Source organism: Pleurodeles waltl, chromosome 7 (assembly GCF_031143425.1).
Source record: "Pleurodeles waltl isolate 20211129_DDA chromosome 7, aPleWal1.hap1.20221129, whole genome shotgun sequence".
Lineage (NCBI taxonomy): Eukaryota > Metazoa > Chordata > Amphibia > Caudata > Salamandridae > Pleurodeles > Pleurodeles waltl.
In genome coordinates, this window is record NC_090446.1 from 763,281,331 (window position 1) to 763,300,486 (window position 19,156).

At 44.2% G+C, this 19,156-nt stretch overlaps 1 protein-coding gene across 1 annotated transcript in view; it reads right to left on the minus strand.

Moving 5' to 3' along the window:
- The window catches only part of PCBD2 (pterin-4 alpha-carbinolamine dehydratase 2), a 483,264-nt gene extending 465,028 nt beyond the window's left edge, over positions 1 to 18,236 (minus strand). The window contains exon 1 of the mRNA XM_069199241.1: positions 18,028 to 18,236. Coding sequence (XP_069055342.1) covers positions 18,028 to 18,135 — 108 coding nt within the window. The 5' untranslated portion in view covers positions 18,136 to 18,236. The remainder of the gene's footprint in view (positions 1 to 18,027) is intronic.
- Positions 18,237 to 19,156: the final 920 nt, after the last annotated feature.

The window sequence follows — 19,156 nt, forward strand, 5'->3', positions numbered from 1 at the left end:
GTTGATGTCCTTTTCGATGACCTTGGCTGGAAAAGGAAGAAGAGAAATAGGGGTCGCCCATGGGTTTCTTCAGGAGCGGGCAGATCTTGGCACGCTTCCGATCCTCTGGGAAGGTGGCTTTCTCTAGGACACAGTTGAGGGTGTGGCAGGGCTCGGGTATGTAGGAAAGTGCCCTTGTTGGCACTGCTACCCCCCACCCCCCTTTGTGCCGAATATTGATGCCAACTTTGAGAGTGTGCTTGGATCCTGATAACCAGGCCCCAGCGTTCTTTCCCAAAAATCTGTACCTTTGTTCACACAATTGGCATACTCCTGGCACCTAGATAAAAAGGTAACCATGGTACCAAGGGCCCTGAGGCCAGAGAAGGTCCAAAAGGCCTGCAGCATGTATTATGCCACCCCTCACCAAGCACATGCACACTGCCTTTGCAGCTTGTGTGTGCTGGTAGAGAGTCAACATGGCACCACTCTCAGGGTCCAATGCCCACAAACCACTGCCTGTGGCATAGGAAGAGTTCCTACTCTAGCAGCCCTTACGGCACTAAGGCAGGGTGCACTATACCACAGGTGAGGGCTTAGCTGCATGAGCAATATGCCCCTATAGTGCCTAAATCCATTCTTATACATTGTAAGTGCAGTGTAACCATATTGATATATGGTCTGGGAGTTTGTTATTCCGAACTTCACAGCTCCATTATGGCTTCACTGACTGCTGGGAAGTTTGGTATCAAACTTCTCAGCACAATAAACCCACAATGATGCCAGTGTTGGATTTATTGAACAATGCACCCAGAAGACATCTTAGAGATGCCCCCTCTATTTTACTCAATCCTTTAGTGCAGGACTGACTGGTTTGTGTCAGCCTGTCACTAAGAGATGAGTTTCTGGCCACATGGGGTGAGAGCCTTTGTGCTCTTGGTGGCCAAAAACAAAGCCTGCACTGGGTGGAGGCGCTTCACAACTCCCCTATGCAGGAACTGTAACACCCGACAGTGAGTCTCAAAAGCTCAGGCCTCTTGTTACAGTGCTCTAGGGCACTCCAGCCAGTGGACTTGCCCGCCTCCCTGGACAAAGCCACACTTTTGGCGACAAGCCCGGCAGGAAAATTAGGGAAAGCAGGAAAGATTGAACCCCCCAGCTAGGAACACCGCTAAGGTGCCCAGAGCTGAAGTGACCCCTCCCCCCCACCTTCCCTGCAGAATCCTCCATCTTAGTTTGGAGGACAGGGACCAATAGGGTTAGGTTTGTGTTCCCCTCCCCAAAGAGTGTGGACACAAGAAGGTCATAGCCACCCTCCGGGTGAGTAGCCATTATCTACTGCCCTCTGACCCCCCTGTAATACCCCTAAATCCATGATTTAAGGGCTCCTCTGAACCCAAGTCGTCAGATTCCTGGTGACCTCACAAGAAAGAAGGACTTCTAAGCTGAACCCCCAGCAGATAAGAAGGAAGACGAAAACTGACTTGGCCCCAGCCCTACCGGTCTGTCTCCTGCTTCAGAAAACCTGCAAAAGAGTGACGTATCCGGAGGGTCCAGCGACCTCTACCAAGCCTCCAGAGGACTGCCTGCATCACAGAGGACCAAAAACTCCTGTGAACAGCGGCCCTGTCCAAGAAGAAACTACATCTAAGGACTCCAGAGCCTCTCCGGATCCACGAGTCCGGACCACTTTGCACCCGACTCCCACGGCCAGTGTCCAGGTGGCCCAACTGACTAGAGAGGATCCCCAGGTGATTCCAAGCAAGTGCCTCTCCTGACCTCTCCTGACCTCAAGCTGACCTCTCCTGTCCCCCCACAACAACGCCTGCAGTGTGAATCTCCAGCACCCCCCCACCTCTGACCACGACAGAACTGGACGAAGATATCAGATGCCAAAAGGTACACTTCACCCGCAGCCCCCTGGCCTTGGGGAACCAGACCTCCGGCACACCAAGGTTCAGCAGGCAGCCCTCCTACTTGTCCCGCCTGTGGTTTTCAAGAACCAACCCCCTGGATCCAGCCTGAAACATCTAAGTGACCACTGCGATCCCCTCACAGGAAAGCATTGGTAGCTCGACACTCTGTTTGCACCCTGCACCTGGCCACCCCTGTACTGCTGAGGGTGTGAGTTTGGCACTTACCTGTGCCCCCCCCCCCCCCCAGTGCTCCTCTAAACCCCTTCCCCCACTCCCCCCAGGTCTGCCCTCCGAAGACGCGGGTACTTACCTGCAAGCAGATCTGAAACAGAGTGCCCCCAGTCTCTATAGGAGCCCATTTTAATCTTGCCTCATTTTTAACCTCTGCACCCGCCAGCCATGTGTTGCTGGTGGTGGGTGTTTGGGGTTAACTTGAACTCCCAACCAGTGGACTTCTAACCCCCGGAGACTGGAACTGTAAGTGTTGTACTTACCTGCAAAACATACTCATTTTTCTTTCCCCCAGGAACTGTTCTGAAAATTGCACTGTCAACTTTTAAAACAGATTATTGCCACTTATTCAAAAACTGTACAACTTAACAATTCCAATCAAAGTGGTATTGATACATCTGTGAAATACTTATTTATTCATGCACTTACCTGCAACTTTAATTTTGTGGTTCTAGAAATTAACAAAATATATTTTTGCTCTACAAAAACCATTGGTCTGGAGTTAAGTCACTGAGTGTGCTACTTCTATTGTCTGTGTGTCTACAATAAATGATTTGCACTAGCCTCTGATAATCCTAACTGCTCGACCACACTACCACAAAGAAGAGCATTAGTATTATCTACTTTAGCCCCTGTTAAACTTCTGGGGAACCCCTGGACCCTGTGCACACTATATCTCATTTTGATATAGTATATACACAGAGGCAGATTCCTACAGGGTGCGATGTAGGTGTTTGCTTTACTGAAAACGTGGTGAAGACAGGGGTCTATAGCGGCTCCAGAGTGGCTGCTGCTCATTATGGTACAGGTCTCATATGTGGTGAGGGTGGTCAAGCGGTGCAGGATCTGTGATGGTTCGGTGGATCAGAGCTGGTGGGTAGTTGGAGGGCTCAGAGGGTCTTGGGATCCAAAGCGGTCATATAGATTTTGCCGGTCCAGAGAGTGCAAAGTCTACCTTGCACAAAATATACGCATTATCGCAGTTCTTAGAACAACAATGAGTTTTATTATAAAATAACATGCTGTCCAAAATAAGTCAGAGGGGACATTCCAGACAGACTGACATCTCATACTGCCCATCGTCAGTTTCTGCTGAAGCATCACGCTTCCTCTTTGTCTACGTGGGAGGACTCCCAGTGGACTAACAGACCTCTTCTTTACCTCCAACACAGGTATGGGAATTGGGCTCCCTTCCCCCTCTTCCCAAAATACTACATGGGTGGATTAGGGCTACCACTGCTATTTGCTCTCATGTAGAAACATAGTAGTGTAGGTAAGGATACTGGGTACATTTTTGTGACAATATGGCGGGACTCTTCCTGTGTTGGTCACCACTGTAAGTGTTGTGTTTCATTATCCTCATCATCGCAATTCATGCTTTTTTTTTTATTTTATTAATAAACATAGAATGCAGTTGCTTCAATAAAACCTACTGAACCAAATCCTACTCCTGTCTGTCTTTGCATGTATGAGACTTGTATAACTGAGAGAAGTCTAAATGTCATGCGATAGGCTGCCACAAATAACTTCTACCTTTGGTACAGGTGAGGTGCTGCTAGCTAGCCGGAAGGGTGAGGACGACAGACGTCACACAGTGTGGGATCAGACTCCGTCCCCCATACTCAATGGTGCTGCCACCCAAAATCCAGCAGTCTTGCTACTACAATGGGAGTCCTGCAACATGGCACAACAACATTTGTTAGGCACCGGATTTACAGATATCCCAAGTACCTCAGGCTCATTTTGTGCAAAAGACACCCTAATTACCTTATACGGAGATGTCTGTGGTATTAGGGAATATCCTCCTCCGTTAGATAGGAAGTAACTATTTGACACTGTAGGTTGTTCAAGCTTGAACCTTGAAAAGAAACTCCCCAATTTGTGATTCTGTCTCTGAAGAATTCTTCCATTTTAAGAATATGGCGGACCAAAACAGGGTTATATTGGTAGCAAACATTAAACTCCCTCTCACAACACACTTAAAATAATGAAATAATGGCCTCACTGATAAGGAAGAAATGTTCCATACAGAACAGACATTTGTAAGTATTTGATCAGTATAGGGAAAGGTGCGGAAGACATTGTGACGCAAAAGGTTAATTAGCTTGAGCAGTGTAGATGAGCGTGATGCCTGGTGAAACCCCCCGAACAACGTGGAAAAGTTCATATTATTTTCAAGCTCGTTTGTGTAGAAGACTCCATCTCAACCTGCAGAACGAGAGTACAGAGAGAAGATGGAATGAAAACAAAAGGATGGGGAAGGGCAGAGCAGCCAAGTGCTGATAACATAGCTAGAAAATGCCAGAAAGAGATAGAATCCAAGCTTCAAGTTATTTAAGCAGTGAAGGGTGGATGAGGGACTTGAAGCTCGCAGATGGAGTTGTGAAAGCTGCCATGGCTCAGCGCTGCCTCCCTGTTTTGCTGACCGTGATGCTTGAGGGGGAGAGAGGTCCAAGCAGGCGGTAGAGGGCTTCCCAGCATTTCGTGGACTAAGTTAAGTTCCACACAGGGATGAAAGGCCTTTGTTTCTCTGCTCTATTATGATTGATTATTTATGCTTGCACTGTGTTTATAACCTGAAGTATTCAGCTCATTTATATTTTGCTTTCTAAACATCGTAGTGTGAGCCTGCTGCAGTAACTGAAACATGCATTTTGGTGTGCAGTAAATCAAAGCTTATCTGAAGTATTCAGCTCGTTTATATTTTGCTTCCTGAACATCGTAATGTGAGCCTGCTGCAGTAACTGAAACATGCATTTTGGTGTGCAGTAAATCAAAGCTTATCTGCAGTATTCAGCTCGTTTATATTTTGCTTTCTAAACATCGTAGTGTGAGCCTGCTGCAGTAACTGAAACATGCATTTTGGTGTGCAGTAAATCAAAGCTTATCTGAAGTATTCAACTCATTTATATTTTGCTTCCTGAACATCGTAGTGTGATGCATTTTGGTATACAGTTAACCAAAGCTTATATCTGTCAATGAACTCTTTGTGTATATATATATATATATATATATATATATATATATATATATATATATATATATATATATATATATATGCATAGATGCTCTTTGTAGTATACTTGTATATAGATGCTTTTCATTGCTATTCTTATTCTACTATTTTTAATGTGCTAAATGCCTACATTTAGCAGAAATTCTAGTAAAGCTAAATTGTATTTATAATTGGCGTGTGGTCCTTCATTGAGCGTCCTTATTGACTTATACCGAACAGGTGTCAACCAGTCACCTGGATAAGACATTTTGGTACCAGAAGTGGGGTATAAGTCAATAATGCCTCTTTGGGGACGTAAGAAAAGTGAGGCAGAGAGCGGAAGGCAGCATGGGGCAGAAGCCAGATACATTCCCGGGTGGTTAGCAACTGACCCGTTCTCTGGTGTGGCAGGACTCCTGAACTGGTGGGCAGCGCCGGTGTTATGGGAGGCATTAGATGAGAAAGTGACTCCTCTTAGTGGAAGATGCGGTTGAGAGCGTGAAGCTAAAAGGGGCGAAGCTGGAGCTGAAAGCAGCAGGGCAAGTGGGATGGCTTTAACTGTCTGCGCTCCATACGGTATACAGGAAAACATTAACACAAGATGCAGAGATAAGAAAACTGCGGGATGAGGTTGCAGCCTTGCAGGAAAGGCAGTTACTTATGAAAGAGACCACAGAAAGTGCAGTGACTCAGGGTGATAAAATGGAGGCAAGGTGGACCGCATTAGCAGTACGAGTAGCAAAACAGAAGAGTAGGCAGAAGCCTAAGATGCCCTCAACTGTGCAAGTGACAGCACTGGTACGCAAAGAAAATTGGGATCCACATACTTGGGAGGATGAGGTGGAAGTACGTGTAACAGAACCAGGTGGAGTTGAAAGTGGAGAAGGACGTGTAGGTGAAATTGAAGGTGAAAAGGGAGTGAATGGTGGGCAAATACAGAGTTCTTGTTTGGTAAGAGATTATACGCAGAGTGAGTTGTTGGAGAACCCGTATGTTTAGGCAGATGCCTGCAGAGCCTTTGTTTAAATGGTTGGTGAGATTGTGGGACACTGGAGCAAAAGATGCACTACAGAATCCTTTTACGTTAGGTCCCATCACAGAAGGAGACCCGTTTGAGCTGGAAATGATAGTACAGGATGATGTAGATGATGTAGTGATGTGGAGCCTATGGCTGAGGCAGGATAAAAAAAAGAGGGTGCCACAAGATTGGGCCTTAGTGGAAATAAAACGCATAACTGATGATCGGCCGGTCACCTTAAAAACATGGGTCCCCTTACTAGGTTGGGCAAGAGAAGGAGGGGTTGGCAATAAAGTAGGCAGAGTGCAGGAGTTTGCCATCGTGAAGTGGAAATGGTATCTGCAGCAGAGGGCAAAACCGGGACCAGCAGGAGTGTTGAAGTTAGAAGAAGATAAGCTAGGGGCAGTGGACTTGCAGGCAATGGCCCCTGCGCCAGAGCCCTCTGAAATGGAATCCTCACCATTTAAGACAGCCCGCCTTTTGAACAGCTCACAGAAGAAGAGCAGCAAAATGCATGGTTCACAGATGGTACCGCCCAGTACTATCAAGGAAAAAGACAATGGCAAACAGTCGCATTCCAGCCTGCTACAGAAAAGATGTTGCTGCAAGGAGGGGATAATGAATCAAGCCAGCTTGCAGAACTGCAGGGGGTAGCAGCAGTGATCGAACAAGCCCCCATCGGAGAGAAAACATTTGTGTACACTGACAGTCGGGCCACTTACCAAGGACTAGTAAGTGGGCCCGACTTCGCGCAAGGATGGATGGAAAATTAAAGGCACCCCCATTTTGTGAGGAGAGCAGCTACGGAAAGAGATGTGGGAGAAAGGGCAAAAATGTCAAATCTATGTGGGACATATGGATGCCCATTGCCCATCGGATACCTCACTTGCATCTCTATTCAACAACACCGCAAATCAAATGGCCAAAATGCGAATGGTGGTCATCAAGGAGGAAACTGAAGCTGCTTTAGCAAACAGGGCCCATGCAACATCCGGACATCTAGGAGAGAATAGCACTTATGCATGGGCACAGCAACGACAAATTCCAGTCACTAAAGAACAAGTGCAAAAAGCAGTAAAGGAGTACCCCACATGCAACCAGATTAGACAAATGCCCTTGCAAAAGAAGCCTAGCGGCCATATCCGAAGAGGAACTGCAGCTACTACGGTGTGGCAATTGGACTATATCGGGCCGCAACCCAAAGAAGGAGGAAAAGGCTACGTATTGACCATGGTGGACACCTACTCTGGCCTTATGTTGGGTATGCTCTGTAAGTCTGCAGACCAAAAGTCCACTTTGCGAGGGCTAAACTACCTGATAAGACATTATGGGGCACCTGTTGAGATCCAAACAGATAGGGGCACACACTTTTCAGGGAAAACAGTGCCGGGCTGGGCGCAGGAACAGGGAATTCGGTGGATTGTGCACCTTAGTTATTATCCACAAGCTGTAGGCATGATTGAGGGATATAACGGATTGTTGAAAGAACAGCTAAAAAAGTCATCAGCACATGACAGACTTGCACAATTGATTTGTGAGCAAGCGTACACCCCACACATTGAAGAAAGATCTGCCCCTGATAATACCCAGAGAGGTGAGGGAGGATTTGGAAGCACAGGAAGAAAAGTATGGGTGAACTATCCAGGGAAAAAGCCAGAGGCAGGAGAGATATTGAGTCAAGGGTTGGGGAGTACGTATATTGTACTTTTAAAGAACTCTAATGTACCTGTATTTGTACCTGCAGTGAGACTTACCCCACAGTCGTAAATGATGACATCTGCATCGATGACGTGGTTCATGATTATAACCGGAAAAAGTGTATGGGTCCGACCGAATATAACAGAGAATGTCATTACGGACCTTCATGTCACTTGTGCACCTCAAGCCGCTAACGTAACTGATGACCAGGGAAATGTTTCACTTTGCAACGTGGAGGTACCTGGAGGCAAGTGGATGGCTGCCAAAGCTGTGACCTGGAAGGTAACTGGACAGCAAATCCGACATGCCAATGGACTGAACGAGGTGCAGGGGACGCCAGCAATAGTACAGGCTTTGAGTTATATGCTAAACATGATATGTAAATATTGTGATACCAGGACACATGGTGGTAGTTACAATGAACTATGAAACCAAAGGGGTTCGATACTCCAAACCACCAGCCTTCATATTTTATGTAACCGAAAGACGCATGATTAGCAACGTTTCTATAATGCGATATAGAATAGGATGTAAGCAAGTTCTGCATGCAAGCATAATTAAATCGTATTGTGTTACAGATAAATATTGCCAAGGGGAATGTCTCAAAGTATGATCCATTATGTGCACCATGGACACCACAGTTATGGTCCTTACCAAAGTTATGCATTAGAAGAGATCTAGGGTCTTGATAGCTGGGGCCACCGGAATCGGGGTAGGGGCCCTGAATTCTTTTGATGTTGAAGCCATTAGGAATTAGCTATCTTCTACAGGATATAGTACAGGAGAGGCCATAAAAGTAATTTCTCAATGGGGGGCCCACACACTCACAAGAAGTATGGAAAGTCCTGCGTGGGTTGTATCGCAATTGGCAATGGCATAATTTCACTTATGAACAATTCGAAAAAAAAAAAAAGCTTTTAAAAACACACAAGCAGTGTCCAAGGGCATCCAGTGCATACTATGGAAAAGCATTGTTAATCAACAGTATGCAGACTTTAAAGCAGAATGGGGATAGCTTCAGGTAGAATATTGGAGACAACAATTGCATTTGCCTGAAGAAATATGGGTAAAGCCCATACAGTTTCACTGTGAGGAAGAAATGTGTTATGCTCTTTTTGATATAGCAAGAAGTGATCTTCCTCCTGACATATGGTCCCCCTTTATATCGCTCCCCGTACTGATAAGTAAAAGAATGGTGGATACCTCACACTGACAAAAAGTGGATTGATTAAACAAATCACACTGTAGATCCCATTAGATGTGCAGATTGGTCTAAGGGGTGGGTATGTACCCACACTGGACGGGTGCTAGATCCATGTCTTCACACAGTACCAGTAGAATGTGAATGGTTACCTTATCCTATTGAATGGCACAGACTTATATCAGATAGGGACAGAGAGCATATGTTATGTCATTAATCATCCCTTACTTATTAACGGATTTATACAAACCACCAGAGAGCAAGTAATGTGTATGCGCAATATTACCTGCATTATTGACATAAGCACTCACATCTTGTACCGACCGACCAAGTTCACCATAACCACATTACAGACGCAAATGTGTGCGCAGTTAGAGTGGAACATCTCGCTTGTTGTTAAGCTACCCAGATTAGAGGCAATCAGGCACTACACACAAGTTACCTTTGCTAAATTTGATATGGCAGCTAAATACACCAAGGATACAGCCATACTAATGACCATAAACGCTAAACAGCTTATACACACTGCTTCATGCATCCAGCAAATAACTGAGCATCATTGGTACGACATCTTCTTAGGCTGGGCACTAGGAGCTATGAAGACGCTAAATATAGTGTTACAACAGCTAATTTGGTTATAGATTGTTTGTGTTACGCTAATGATTGTACTATGTAGACTATATGTATGCACAAAACAGCTTTATACTAAGATGCAGGCGCTTAGAATAACGCTGACCAGTATTAGTAGCAACCTAGCTAGCAGAATGTCAAAGTAAATGATATCCGTTTCGCAAGCATCACGCTCATCTAAGGGGTGGAGTGATCAGTATAGGGAAAGGTGCGAAAGACATTGTGACGCGAAGGGTTAATTAGCTTGAGCAGTGTAGATGAGCGTGATGCCTGGTGAAACCCCCCGATCAACGTAGAAAAGTTCATGATATTATTTTCAAGCTTGTTTGTGTAGAAGACTCCGTCTCAACCTTGAGAACGAGAGTACAGGGAGAAGATGGAATGAAAACAAAGGCTGGGGAAGGGCAGAGCAGCTAAGTGCTGATAACATAGCTAGAAAATGCCAGAAAGAGATAGAATCCAAGCTTCGAGTTATTTAAGCACTGAAGTGTGGGGGAGGGACTTGAAGCTCGCAGATGGAGTTGTGAAAGCTGCCATGGCCCAGCGATGCCTCCCTGTTTTGCTGACCGTGATGCTTGTGGGGGGAGAGAGGTCGAAGCAGGCGGTAGAGGGCTTCCCAGCATTTCGTGGACTAAGTTAATTTCCACACAGGCATGAAAGGCATTTGTTTCTCAGCTCTATTATGATGATTGATTATTTATGCTTGCACTGTGTTTATAACCTGAAGTATTCAGCTCATTTATATTTTGCTTTCTAAACATCGTAGTGTGAGCCTGCTGCAGTAACTGAAACATGCATTTTGGTGTGCAGTAAATCAAAGCTTATCTGAAGTATTCAACTCATTTATATTTTGCTTCCTGAACATCGTAGTGTGATGCATTTTGGTATACAGTTAATCAAAGCTTATATCTGTCAATGATCTCTTTGTATATATATATATATATATATATATATGCATAGATGTTCTTTGTAGTGTACTTATATATAAATAGATGCTTTTCATTGCTATTCTTATTCTACTATTGTTAATGTGCTAATTGCCTACATTTACCTGAAATTCTAGTAAAGCTAAATTGTATTTATAATTGGCGTGTGGTCCTTCATTGAACGTCCATATTGACTTATACCGAACAAGTGTCAACCAACCAGTCACCTGCATAAGACAGTATTGGATCACCTTTCCAGCAGTAGAAGGGAATGCACATACATTTCATCATTACCCTTTAGCAAAAGCACCCGCACAATACAGACCATACGTGTATTTTGAAATAACTATCTTATCGAGAACACCAGAATTGGCCTGATGGCGCCCTACCACATGTTCCATAGAAAGTTATAATAGGCCACTTAAGTATAATGAACCTACATGGCCGGAATTAGCTACTTGTATCAACACCGTAATATAGGTACAATGGCTATAGCAGATGTATGCCACCTATACACTATTTTAGTAGAAACACATGAATACAATTTGTAATGCGGACTATGAATATCGCCCCAGCGCAACCACAGCGGGCATTAATCATACCACTGTGCATTCATTTATAGGAAAGCTACCTACCAAACCTGAAGAAATTTTGTTTTGGTTAGCAAAAAAAAAAAAAAAGTGCTTTGGATTCAGTGTTTCCCCCCATATGGGACCCCAAGGTAAACACAGAATTCTCATAATGTACTTCCCATTTGGGATGGTTCCCTCAGTGGACACCTGTACCACTTGGGGTGCCTTGTCTGCTGCATTCTACACTACTGAACATGGTACACCGGCACTTGCGAATTTTCCCTAAGTGTTAAAACAAGTTTAGGATGAATATGGAGCTGCCCTGGCCCTAGATCTGGGGATGCAATCAATGGGCAACTATTCCACATTATCCTCGATAATGTTAAGTAAACTTAAAGGGGAAGGAGTAGCATTGGCAGTATGCCAGGAGGATGTTCCTGTACAGGATCAAGAACGTGAGCTGCCAAAGATTATCACTGAGACTTGTAGCAATATAGGGCGGGATAATCACAGAGCCAGACCTCGTAAACCACAATTAAAAAGGTAAATCCAATAAGGATTCTACCAAGCAAGCTGCTGAGGATCATAAGAATGCTGGGATAAACAAAATAAAGATAACGTAAGACAGAGAAGAGAGTCTCTGCGATCATAGACCTCAGAGAAACGTTACAATCTAAGAAATAGAGATACTTAAAAACTCCTGATAGATGTCAATATATTGATACAAGCCAATCTCATTCCTTTCAGGACTCACCTGATAAACACAGTGAGAAAGAAGGGTGTTCCGAACAATGAAACAAGTATGTGAAACCAAGAAAAGATTCACAACGCTCAAATTAACTTTTCATAAAAAAAGGAGGAGAAACATCCCCAACAGAAAGCACAGTTTAAAAAGAAGACAATGGCAGCAAGGGTGTAATAGAACCCTGCGTATCGCCACTGAACAACCCTTTGTTCCCCATAGCTTAGCCAGACCAGTCATATAGAATGGTCTTAGACTACAGACAGTTAAACAATCACACAGCACAGCACGCATCAACAATTTAGTGCACAAAAAAATACAAACCAACCTTGGATATTTCCAATGATTTTTTTCGGCCAAAATACTGTGCTTGAGAGCAGAGATCCGACTGCCTTCATTGTGTTAGGCTTGCACAGAAAATTTTGCCAGCTCCCACTGGGAGCTAAGAACAGTCCTGGACTGTTCTAAGCACATGCAACATCCATACTACACGACTCTGACCCTCAGGCATTTTCCGATGTAAATGACATCTACCTGACAGATGATACCCTGGTCACACACCTAAGACGGGTGGACCGCATTGTGGTGTGTTTTGCTGAAATAGGCTACAAATTTAAATTAAAAAAAAAAAAAAAACGCTTCTCTCAGTGTCCTGTTTTTTGGATACGAGTTGTCAGACGAGGGAAAGAGACTGGCGCCCCACTTTCTAGAAAATTGTGCGCAATTACAACCACCAAACACCATCAGAAATATACTATCATTATTTTGCTTTCTCAATTTCTATTGAAAGCTACTTGTCCCGTACAGAAGTTTACTTGTACAGTAAGCATTATTGCTAAAAATCTGAGATTCCACATTGTGCCCAATGCATCTTAGGACTGGTGCTAGCCAGACATTGAAAATCATTAATTTCATAAGGAACCTGGGTCAGAACCCATGTTTTTTTTTTGGGTTTGTTTTTATTAAAATTTTCAAAAGATTCCCTACTTTGTCAATGGAAGATCTCACTGTTACCAATGCATCCGCGAATATAGAGCGGACCCAAAACTGTGCCTTGAATTTTTTTTCCCCAAAGTTCTTTAACCAAACCCATTATTGCACAGATCCAAGACCTTATTTTTTGACCAACAAACTGCTTTCAAAGTTGAAGTTCCAAAGAGTTATACTGGTAAAAAACAAATAAAATGCAGACGGTACCTCATATTACTCCCAAAACACTGCCTTGTGAGGTGAATTTTGTCCCCAATTGTATCCTATTCACAACATTAAGGATTTAGGATTCCTTACTACTAAATCTATTTCTTGGAAATATGCATGCAGCCCTCTGTGGTGCTCTAGTGATATTTTGCCTATAAGGGGTTTGAGCAGAATGTGGCTGTGTGTTGGTGGATTCAGAAGTTGTGCATTTAGTGTACATTTTGTACAATGTAATGTAGGTACTAGTATGATTCTCCTTGAGAATAACGGTGTTTAAGACAATTTGAGAGTCAGCAGTTGGAGCTCGGCTTGTAATCACGTAAACTATATTTGGATGTGCTGCTAGCTGATACCTTACCTGTTGTGTTGTGATACTCCCCTTACACCACCTGAGTTGCGTGCATGCATCAGTAATAGCATTTATGTAGCACCTACCATTGCAAGGTGTCTCTTGGCTTTGGAGATGAAGGGGTGCAAACACAGGCACAAGAAGTGCAGAAACAATGATGAAGAGCCATTGCTTAATGATGAGAAATGAGAGATGGAAATAAGCCTTAGATGCATGTTGGAGAGGAATGTATTAAAAAAAAAAAAAAAAAAAAAAAAAAAAAAGCAGCAAATAAATGAAGAGGTGCGCTATCTCTGATGGAAAATATGATTTTACTTTACCTGCAAGGCTTTGATATTCTTTTTTGCGTCATCTCGCCTGTGAATTGCTTGAAGATCTCACAAGGCCCCACGCTGTGCTCCTTTCAATGCATGGGGCAGCATATGGAACCCAGACACTGAGAGGGGGACCTAGGCCGGACATTTTTTTTTTCCCAAATAGGTATTCGCAGGAACAAGCTCTCATGGAAAGCAAACATATGCTGACATGAATATACAGAATCCGGACTGTCTGACAAGCATTCATGAGGCAGTACACTTAGAAATTCACATTCTCCCTAATCCGAGCCGAGTCTAGAGTGCTATTCTCTGTACATTAATGCCGTACAGCTCCGTTAGTAAGCAAAGGGCTCTGCTTTCCATGGTTCGGCACTTAGAAATGCATGTAGGGGTGCAGAGCTGCCAATTGTCACATCTAATATGACACTAATACAATTTCACCATATCCCAGCGGAATAAGATGTAAGCTATATATTATTCTCAAAGTTTTGTAGCAATCTTAGTGAGAGTAGCGGCAGCTTTGAAATATGCTGAGAACAATACATCGGTCAGATGGTGGTTTATGTCTGCCCCTTTACACATTCAATTTTTCAAGAATGCAATGAAATCAGGCAGAGAGGCAAGTGGGAAGTTCCACGAGCGCAACAGGTTAGCTTGGTAGCTCTTTAATTCAGCTGGACCAACTGGTCTTGATAGCACTACCAACACCCAGACCAAGATCCCCTACAACAAAGCAGCACCTTCCCACTGGTTGGGGGGGGGGGGGAGGGCATTCAGATGAAGAGCCAGGACCCTCCAAAGTGATCATCTCTAGCCCGCCCATGGAGGCTGCTGATCCCAGAATGTGGGAGAACGTGGACAAAGTCTGAAAGATGAGTGACCTAGAGGTCAAGGAGCAGTTCCTGAGGCTGTGTCTACCTTAACTAGGAGATTGGTGGTACAGCTGCTCTGGCCTGGTACACAGCGATCCTATGGAACTCATGGTCATGATTCAATACAGAAAATGAATTGCTCTTATTTAACTGTACTTTGTCACCAATTACAAAGGGCTAGAGGGTCACCTACTATTTAAATGGCCAACATGTTTCTGCCCACTAAACTCAAGCCAAAGGAGGTCTTGGGGCATTCGTCAGGGCCTCAGGATCCCTTTAGTCATGCACTAAAGGGTCATGTACTAAGAAGAAGAAAAAGTGGCCTACCTCAGTAGCAGGTGGCTTGAATGATATAATGAAGTCGGGCCTACCTGCGGTGTACTAAAAACACTGGTGGCCCTGCCGAAGACCTTCCCCTTCCACCCCCAAGCCCCCCACCCCACCCGTGATGTCAGCATGCAATTGCGCGCTGATTGTCACAGAGGCATCCTCCCATCGCGCTGGAAGCTGAGCGTAAAAGAAATGCTTTGCATTTCTCTTCTGATCACGTGGGGGAGGCCAGAGTGGCTTCAAAGGGAAGGAAAGGAATTTCCTTCCCTTTGAAGTCTCTCTCTGCGTTTCAAAAGCCGGATTGTAAAGCAATCCGGCTTTTGAAACGCCCACTAGACACCAGGGATTTATTTTTTAAATGAAACTGGCATGAGGGGAGCGACCCCTTGGGCAAGGGTCGCTCCCAGGGGGGGGCATTTCTTTTTTAAGGCCTTTTCTAGGGGGGCAGAAACCTCTAGGCACCAGGGATATTTTTTTTCTTTTTGATTTTAGAGGTGGGAAGCGACCCCTTAGGCAAGGGTCGCTCCCATAGGGGGCAAATTATATTTAGGCCATTTCTGCCCCCCCTTGGGGGCAGATTCGCCTATTTTAATTAGGCCTATCTGCCAAACCACTGGACACCAGGGAGTTTTTTTTTTTTTGTGAATTTCACGCAAGGGGAGCGACCCCTCAGGCAAGGGTCGTTCCCCTGGGGGGCAAATTTATTTTAGGCCATTTCTGCCCCCTTGGGGAGCAGATCAGCCTATTTTAATTAGGCCGATCTTCCCCCAAGGGGGGCAGAAACCACTAGGCACCGAGGATTTTTTTTTTTTGTTATTTTACAGATGGGGAGCGACCCCTTAGGCAAGGGTCGCTCCCCTGGAGGGGCAAATTGTATTTAGGCCATTTCTGCCCGCTTTGGGGCCAGATCGGCTGATTTTAGGTCAATCTGCCCCCAAAGGGTGCAGAAACCACCAGGCATCTTTTTTTTTGCACTGTCACGCAAGGGGAGCGACCCCGTAGGCAATTTATTTTAGGCCAATTCTGCCCCCCCTCCCCCGGTGGCAGATTGGCCTATTGTTATTAGGCTGATCTGCTCCTAGTGGGGGGCAGAAACCTCTAGCGCCAGGGCAAATTATTTTTTTTTTATTTAGAGATGGGGAGCGTCCCATTAGGCAAGGGTCGCTCCCCTGCCAATTTTAGGTCAATCTGCCCCCAAGGGAGGCCGAAACCACTCGGCACCGGGGATTTTTTTTTTTTTTTCGCCAACTTCACGCAAGGGGAGCGACCCCGTAGGCAAGGGTCGCTCCCCAAGTGGGTTGGGGGGGGGGGGGGGGGAAAAGAGCACATTTATTTAGGCCATTTCTGCCACCCCTAGGGCCGACTGAGCTAGAGGCCAAAATCCACACCTCTGTTTTCTGTGAAAAAATGTGGTGTGTCCACGGTGTGTTTTGGGCCATTTCCTTTCGTGGGCGCTAGACCTACCCATACAAGCGAGGTACCATTTTTATTGGGAGACTTGGGGAACACAGAATAGCAAAACAAGTGCTATTGCCCCTTGTCTTTCTCTACATATTTTTCCTTCCAAATGTAAGGCAGTGTGTAAAAAAGACATCTATTTGAGAAATGCCCTGTAATTCACATGCTAGTATGGGCACCCCGGAATTCAGAGATGTGTAAATAACCACTGCTTCTCAACACCTTGTCTGGTGGCCATTTCGGAAATACAAAGGTTTTCTTGATACCTATTTTTCACTTTTTATATTTCAACAAATGAATTGCTGTATACCCGGTATAGAATAAAAACCCATTGCAAGGAGCAGCTCATTTATTGGCTCTGGGTACCTAGAGTTCTTGATGAACCTACAAGCCCTATATATCCCCACAACCAGTATATTGCTTTAAAACATCTGACATCGCAGGAAAAAGTTACAGAGTAAAACGTGGAGAAAAATGGCTGGTTTTTTACCTCAATTTCAATATTTTTATATTTCGGCTGTTATTTTCTGAAGGAAAACCTGTAGGATCTACACAAATGACCCCTTGAAAAAAAAAAGGATGCAAATTTGGCGTGGGTAGCTTATGTGAACAAAAAGTTATGAGGGCCTAAGCGCAAACTGCCCCAAATAGCCAAAAAAAGGCTCGGCACAGGAGGGGGAAAAGACCTGGCAGCGAAGGAGTTAAAACGTTCAATTGCCTTTCAAACGACCCTCTCCATGCCTTCCACCCATTGCATGCCCCCTCTGTCTTGAGTACATTTTATTCTAATTCGCTTGCCTACCTACATCTTACTCACAATGATTGTACTTCTGCAAATTGCCCACACTTCAAACACAGGTCACAACCTCTCCTCTAAAACAATATCATTGCATCCCAACACTGCTTTTACCTCCTCTTGCATATTTATCCATACGACTTACCATTTGCATGAACTCACATATCCTGTACCAAAGACCTCATCTGGCTCTATTGAAGTAACCTACCACATGAAACTGCACTAAGAACATGGAATTGTTCCTTCAGAAAACAAGACTAATCCTAATAACTACTGGACGTAACCGCTAACCTCGGTTTTCTGGAGTAGCTTACTACGCACTGTTAAAGTTCTAAAACACAGGGGTAGTCGGCGCTACAAATACAACTACAATAAAAAACAAAAAGAGAGTTGCGGGGAGACCACTATTTCAAGGGGTAACAAACAATCCTACAGCGCGGTGGTATGCTGTGGGAGTGAAAGAGTCCACCAATGTTCAGACCTAACTTCCATTAGTTGAACATACAGCAAAAACACCGAGATATATTTATGAACTGATTTCCCTGAAAACATAACCAGCAATAACTACCGAATTAAAGTGTAACGCTTGGTTAGGGAGTAGGGTCCTACTCGCCATAAAGCGCCTCGCCATTAGTAATACGCTACATAAGTACAAAGTAATGCCTGTTGTGAAGTGCACTGCTCCCTGTGCTCGGAAGGGCATCTAAAGTGAAAACGCTGCCCTCCCAATACTTGTGTGAATTTATATATTGCTGTTCTTTCGGGGCGCGCTAGTGTTCACAAACCTCTCGGAAACTTACCATTGTAGAGGCGCCCCTTGCACAGCTTCCAGTCGCACTAGCTGTCTGCACACCAGGATACGCCAGCACTGACTTGCCAACTCTGCTTATAAACACAGTCCAACGCATGACTCTCAGTGCAGCGTGCGGAGGACGCTGTCACCAACATGAACGACAGGCTACGCGGAGGCGCGAATTTCTGAGGACCCCGAAGTACTATTGGAAGCTCCTTTACAATTTATATTTACACCGTGGTATAACCAAAGCGAAACCTCGATAGTGCACTAGCAAATGTAAACCACTTCAGCTTAACAAAGCTCAGCCTCTTGAAATCATATGTGCTAATTCAATATTTCTAGACGGTATCTGCTACTGTTATAATACAGCTGTATGTAGAGCGGTATGTTGTAAAACAGAAATAAAAAAATATAAGCTTTTTATAATAGCTTATTCTTGTATACTCCCTTTACTGATTTTTTTAGATGGAGATAGATTCACTGGCATGACCGCTGACCGTCTGTGAAAACATATCCGTTTAAATATGGCCGTCATGTTTTGGAAAAGTTAGAAAGCATTTTCTTGAGTGAACGATAAACATAAAAGAAGGAGTTAACGACGAACCAGTGTTTATTTATTTATCCTACGTCTTTATGCGCGGTAATTCCAATTTGACCACAAGGAGGCACTAAGGTATCACTGTATTTATTGTATAGTATTAACTACGGGAAATATGAAAGATTTGCACCTGAATACGGAGTGTTTGTATGCATGCTCCATTACAAATTATGACATCGATAGTAAGCGGAGTTCAAAGTAGTTGGGTACTCCTGTGAACTAACCTTTCTTTCCTTTGTGAGAAATTAATTCTCATTAAAAAAATAAATGCTTTTTAGTTAGCATAACCAGGAAGCACTAAGCCACTTTATAGAAAAGTGCATGTATAAACAGTGTACACAAGCATTGTTTTCCATTTGTTCCCAGAAAATCGTCGAAATTCTGGTTTACTCTGAGTGTACTTACAAAGTTAATTTTTCCAGCTTCCTCAGCTGAAGGGATGTTTGAAATATTACAAGGTTATGTACTGAAACCTTTGCTGCTCTGTTGTCACTATGGATGTGCAGAACAATCCATTAGGTCAAGATTCATTTCT